The sequence below is a fragment of the Amblyraja radiata genome, chromosome 16 (assembly GCF_010909765.2).
Source record: "Amblyraja radiata isolate CabotCenter1 chromosome 16, sAmbRad1.1.pri, whole genome shotgun sequence".
Lineage (NCBI taxonomy): Eukaryota > Metazoa > Chordata > Chondrichthyes > Rajiformes > Rajidae > Amblyraja > Amblyraja radiata.
This window is the reverse complement of record NC_045971.1, coordinates 49,553,056-49,559,055: the sequence shown is the minus strand read 5'-3', so window position 1 is coordinate 49,559,055 and position 6,000 is coordinate 49,553,056. Positions and strand designations below refer to the sequence as shown.

General features: G+C 51.3%; 1 protein-coding gene across 1 annotated transcript in view; it reads right to left on the bottom strand.

Moving 5' to 3' along the window:
• LOC116982305 (vacuolar protein sorting-associated protein 52 homolog) overlaps nt 1-6,000 on the bottom strand; it is a 29,944-nt gene that overhangs the window by 546 nt on the left and 23,398 nt on the right. Inside the window, 5 exon segments of the mRNA XM_033035572.1 lie at nt 64-219; nt 1,216-1,349; nt 2,152-2,209; nt 2,300-2,432; nt 4,665-4,764. Of these exon segments, the coding sequence (XP_032891463.1) occupies nt 64-219; nt 1,216-1,349; nt 2,152-2,209; nt 2,300-2,432; nt 4,665-4,764 (581 nt within the window).

Sequence of the window (6,000 nt, the reverse complement as noted above, 5' to 3'; positions counted from 1 at the left end):
GAAGGCCAAATGCAAGGGTAAATCATTTCTCTCCACCAGCGGCCAGAGTCTGCTTAAACTCACCAAGACAATGCTGAGGGTTTTGCCCTTGATGGTGTTGAAGAGATCTTGAGCGGAGCTTCCGGTCACGATGAAGAAGTCACAGAGGAAGAGGTATTCACGACAGCTGTTGTCTAGAAGGCCGTAGTGCTGGCTCCGAAACAGGCTCTCAAAGGGGTACTGGGAGGGAGGAGAGTAACGTCACATCACAGAAGATAAGGTACAAAATACTGGAGTAACTCAGCGGGACAGGCAGCATCTCTGGAGAGAAGGAATGGGTGACGTTTCGGGTCGAGACCCTTCTTCAGACTGATGTTTCTTGGACTCCCCCTGACGGTCTTCTACTCTCTCAAGACCTCGTTATTTCTAACTGTCGGGGTGATGTCGACCGTCTCAACTTTTCCACCCCCTTTATCTATCCTAACCTCACCCCCTCTGAACGTTCAGCCCTCCGCTCACTCTACAGGCTGCAGCAACCCCGACATTATCCAACCCGTCTACAAGGGAGGTGCCATGGTAGTCTGGCGCGAGGACCTCTGTCTGGCTGACCTAGTCTAGTCAGGCAGATATCGTCTAGTTGAGGCCAGGCGACAACTCTCAGACATCTCCTCCTCCTTATCCAAGGTAGACACAAAATGCTGGAGTAACTCAGCGGGGCAGGCAGCATCTCTGGAGAGATGCAATGGGTGACGTTTCGGGTCGAGACCCTTCTTCAGACTGATGTCAGGGGAGGGGGCGGGACAGAGATAGAATGTAGTTGTAGACAGTAAGACTGGTGGGAGAAATGGGAAGGGGAAGGGAATGGAGAGAGGGGAAGCAAGGGCTATCTGAAGTTAGAGAAGTCAATGATCAGACCGCTGGGGTGTAAACTACGCATGTGAAATATCAGGTGCTGTTTCCCCAAACTCAGAAAAAACCCCATGCAGTTACGGGGAGAACGTACAAACTCAGTTTTGATAGCACCCGTAGTTGGGATCGAACCTGGGTCTCCGGTGCTGCAACTTTACTCCTGTGCCATCGATTCTCTCTCCACGGCCACTGCCTGACCTGCTAAGTGCTGCCAGCCCCGTCTGCTGGTTTGACCCTGGGGAATGGACAGTGGGGGATCGGGGGGGGGGGGGGGGGGGGGGGTTGGAAGGGGAGGGATTGGAAAAGGAGGGAGGGTAGCTCGCTTACCCGAGTGTCGTTCTTCTGTGCTGCGTGGGGCACGATGATGGGGGCTTCCAGTTCCGACGAGGCAATCACGTTTCCACGGTTACCCAGGGTGAAGATGATGTTCCTGTTCTTCAGCGACGGCTTGAGGAAGAAGCATTGAGCAGTGAGTCAACTGTGTAGGAAGGAACTGCAGATGCCGGTTTAAACCGGTTTAAACCGAAGATAGACACAACATGCTGGAGTAACTCAGCAGGACAGGCAGCATCTCTGGAGAGAAGGCGTTTCGGGTCGAGACCGTTCTACTGACTCCTTCTGAAGAAGGGTCTCAACCCGAAATGTCGCCCATCCCTTCCCTCCAGAGATGCTGCCTGTCCCGCTGAGTTACTCCAGTCAAGGTTAAATGTTGATGCTTAACCAGGGGAATACCCGAGCTGTGACTACCGAAGTTCACCAGGGTTTAGTTGGCTGTCGTTAGCAGCACAGTGTTAGGATACACAGTCAGCACTGGCAAAGCATTTGTCCGCACTGGGCCTGTACTCGCTGGAGTTTAGAACAATGAGGGGGGACCTCACTGAAACATACAGAATAGTCAAAGGCTTGGATATAGTGGGTGTGGAGAGGATGTTTCCACTAGTGGGAGAATCTAGGACCAGAGGTTACAGCCTCAGAATTAAAGGACGTTCTTTTAGGAAAGAGATGAGGATAAATGTCTTTAGTCAGAGGGTGATGAATCTGTGGAATTCTTTGCCACAGAAGGCTGTGGAGGCCAAGTCAGTGGGTGTTTTTTAAGGCAGAGATAGATAGATTCTTGATTAGTACGGGTGTCAGATGTTTTGCGGAGAAAGGAGGAGAATGGGGTTAGGAGGGAGAGATAAATCAGCCATGATTGAATGGCGGTCAACTTGATGGGCCAACTGGCCTAATTCCACTCCTATTCCTTGTGACCGTAAAGGATATCTTTCTTGGCCGTGTCCTCCACTCCCATCAGATCATCCTTGTCAGCGACCTCTTCATACTGGGGAGGAGAACAAGGTTCATTGACAGCAGAACACAAATTACACAAGACTTTGCAACGGCGATGGCTGCCTTCATCACGGGCTCTGACCTGCACTTTCATCAGCCGGTTGCTGTAGGACTTGAATTAGGACAGGTAGATCTTGCTGACGGAGTCCACGTATTCATCCCGGATCTCCTTCACCACCTGACGCTCGTTTGCCAGCAAGAACTGGTAGAAAAACCTGATGGGGGAAGAGCAGGCAATGAGAGTGGGGGGAGGGAGGGAGAATGGGGTTAGGAGGGAGAGATCGATCAGCCATGATTGAATGGTGGAGTAGACTTGATGGGCCAAATGGCCTCATTTTACTCCTATCCCTTATGAATGAATGAATGAGTTTATTGGCCAAGTCTGCTTACATACAAGGAATTTGCCTTGGTGCTCCGCTCGCAAGTAACAACAGTAAACAATGAAGACTTAAAACATAAAACATTAAACATTAGGAATAAAACATTATCGATTAAACATGTGAATGAAATAAAATACCAGAGCAAACGGAGGCTACAGACTTTTGGTTATTGAGTAGGGCTACTGCTCGTGGAAGAATTCTGTTTTTATGTCTGGCTGTGGCAGCTTTGACAATCCGGAGTCGCCTTCCAGAGGGAAGTGATTCAAAGAGTTTGTGGTCAGGGTGAGAGGGGTCAGAGATGATCTTACCCGCTCGCTTCCTGGCCCTTGCAGTTTACAGTTCGTCAATGTAGGGAAGGTTGCAGCCTTCTCTGCTGATCGGACGATTCGCTGCAGCCACCGGATGTCGTGCTTGGTGGCTGAACTAAACCAGACCATGATGGGGAAGGTATGACCTTATGAGGGGAAAAGGCAGTGGGGGTGGGAGCAGAGAGGGCAGTGGGGGGGAGTGGGGCATAGGAGACGAGGTAGTGAGCGGGGGAGGGGAACAGGCAGTGGGGGTGGGAGCAGAGAGGGCGGTGGGGGGGGAGTGGGGCATAGGAGACGAGGTAGTGAGCGGGGGGAGGGGAACAGGCAGTACGGGTGAGGGAGAAGGAGAACAGGTAGTGAGGGGGGAGGGGGGGCAACAGGGCAATGATCAATGCAGAGGTGAAACAGACAGAGTGGGATGTGGGCAGGTGATGATGCACCTGTACTGTAGCCCCAGTGTGGGAGACATTGTACCTGTATCTCAGTCCTGGGACAGGACAGGGGCAGAGAGATGTGTCACCTGTACCTCAGTCCTGATATGGGACAGGGACAGAGAGGCAGCACCTGTATTTCAGCCAGGTACAGGACAGGGACGGAGAGATAACTTACCTGTACCTCAGTTCTCGTGACAGGGATAGAGAGATGTGGCAGACACAAAATGCTGGACTAACTCAGTGAGGGTGAGGCAGCATCTCTTGAGAGAATGAATGGGTGACGTTTCGGGTCTAGACCTTTCTTCAGGCTGATGTCAGGGGAGGGGGTGGGACAGAGATAGAATGTAGTGGGAGACAGAAAGACTAGTGGGAGAACTGGGAAGGGGGAGGGGATGGAGAGAGAGGGAAAGCAAGGGCTATCTGAAGTTAGAGAAGTCAATGTTCATACCGGTGGAGTGTAAACTACCCAAGCGAAATACGAGGGGCTGTTCCTCCAATTTGCGCTGGGCCTCACTCTGACATGGAGGAGGCCCAGGACAGAAAGGTCAGATTGGGAATGGGAGGGGGAGTTGAAGTGCTGAGCCAACGATATATCAGGTAGGTTTAGGTGGACTGAGCGGAGGTGTTCAGCGAAACGATCGCCGAGTCTGCGCTTGATCTCGCCGACATAGAGAAGTTGACACCTGGAACAGCGGATACAGTAGATGAGGTTGGAGGAGGTGCAGGTGAACCTCTGCCTCACCTGGAAAGGCTGTTTGGGTCCTTGGATGGAGTCGAGGGGGAATATGAGAGATGTGGCACCTGTATATCACATCTTGTATGGGGCAGACAATAGACAATAGACAATAGATGCAGGAGTAGGCCATTTGGCCCTTCGAACCAGCACCGCCATTCAATGTGATCATGGCTGATCATCCCCAATCAGTACCCCCTTCTCCCCGTATCCACTGACTTCGCTATTTTTAAGAGCCCTATCTCGCTCTCTCTTGAAAGCATTCAGAGAACCTGGTTCCACTGCCCTCTGGGGCAGAGAATTCCACACACTCACCACTCTCTGTGAGAAAAAGTGTTTCCTCGTCTTCGTTCTAAATGGCTTACCACTTATTCTTAAACTGTGGCTCCTGCTTATGGACTCCCCCAACATTGAGAACATGTTTCTTGCCTCTAGCGTGTCCAAGCCCTTAACAATCCTTTAAGATAGGGAGATGACTTACCTGTACCTCAGTTCTGTTACCTGACGGGGACAGAGAGAGGCCGTACCTATATCTCACCTTTTGTACGGACAGACAGACAGACACACACACACACACACAGAGGTGCCATACCTGTATTTCAACAGTGCGTTCTGAGGAACCTGGAAGTTGGTCATGGGTTTGCGAAATGAATAGATCTTCTGCAGAATAAACTCCCTGATCATCGAAACGGCTTGCACAAACGACAAGCAGAACAGTCAACCCTTTGCAGTGGAGTGCTGATCCCTTGACCTTTACCCCGCGAACGCCAACCAATGGGTAGCAACTGATGACATTCTGCACTACCCGCTGCTACACCGTGCCTCCATTGTAGAGAAGTTACAGAGAGAGAGATGCCACACCTGTATTTCCAACCTGGTATTGGTCAGTGATAGAGAGAGGCCGTACCTGTGTCTCACCTGTTGTACAGGATAGACAGAGACACAGAGAGTGGAGCAGGCCATTCGGCCCTTCAAGCCAGCAGCACCATTCAATGTGATCATGGCTGATCATCCCCAATCAGTACCCCGTTCCTGCCTTCTCCCCATATCCCCTGACTCCGCTATTTTTAAGAGCCCTATCTAGCTCTCTCTTGAAAATAGTAGAGGGTGTGAGCTGTAGGGAGAGGTTGGAGTGCAGTGTAGGTTCACGAGGTTAATTCCAGGGATAGCGGGACTGTCATATGTTGATAGAATGGAGCGGCTGGGCTTGTACACTCTGGAAGGGTGAGAGGGAATCTTATTGAAACATTTAAGATTGTTAGGGAATTGGAGGCAGGAAACATGTTCCCAATGTTGGGGGAGTCCAGAACCAGGGGCCACAATTTAAGAATAAGGGGTAAGCCATTTTGAACGGAGATGAGGAAACACTTTTTCACCCTGAGAGGTGTGAGTCTGTGGAATTCTCTGCCTCAGAGGGTGGTGGAGGCCGGTTCTCTGGAAACTTTCAAGAGAGAGCTAGATAGGGCTCTTAAAGATAGCGGAGTCAAGGGATCTGGGGAGAAGGTAAGAACGGGATACTGGGTGGGTGAGGGGGTGGGTCGGGAGTGGGTGGGTAGTGGGTGGCACTGTCCAGCCACTCACGTGGTCATGATGTTGGAGTCAGGGCTGGGTGGGTAGGTTTAGGGTGGGTCGGGGTTTGAAATGAGTGGCCTCCACCGCCCTCTGAGGCAGAGAATTCCACAGACTCACCACTCTGTGAGAAAAAATGTTTCCACGTCTTTGTTCTAAATGGAGGGTTATGGACCAAGCGCAGGCAAGTGGGGCTAGGGTAGATAGGACATTGTTGGCCTGTGCGTCTACCCGATCTATTCCTCTCATGATTTTGGACATTTCTATAACATCTCCCCTCTTCCTCCTGCGCTCCATGGAATGGAGACCCAGTCTACTCAACCTCTCCCCACAGATCACACCCTCTAGTCCTGGCAACA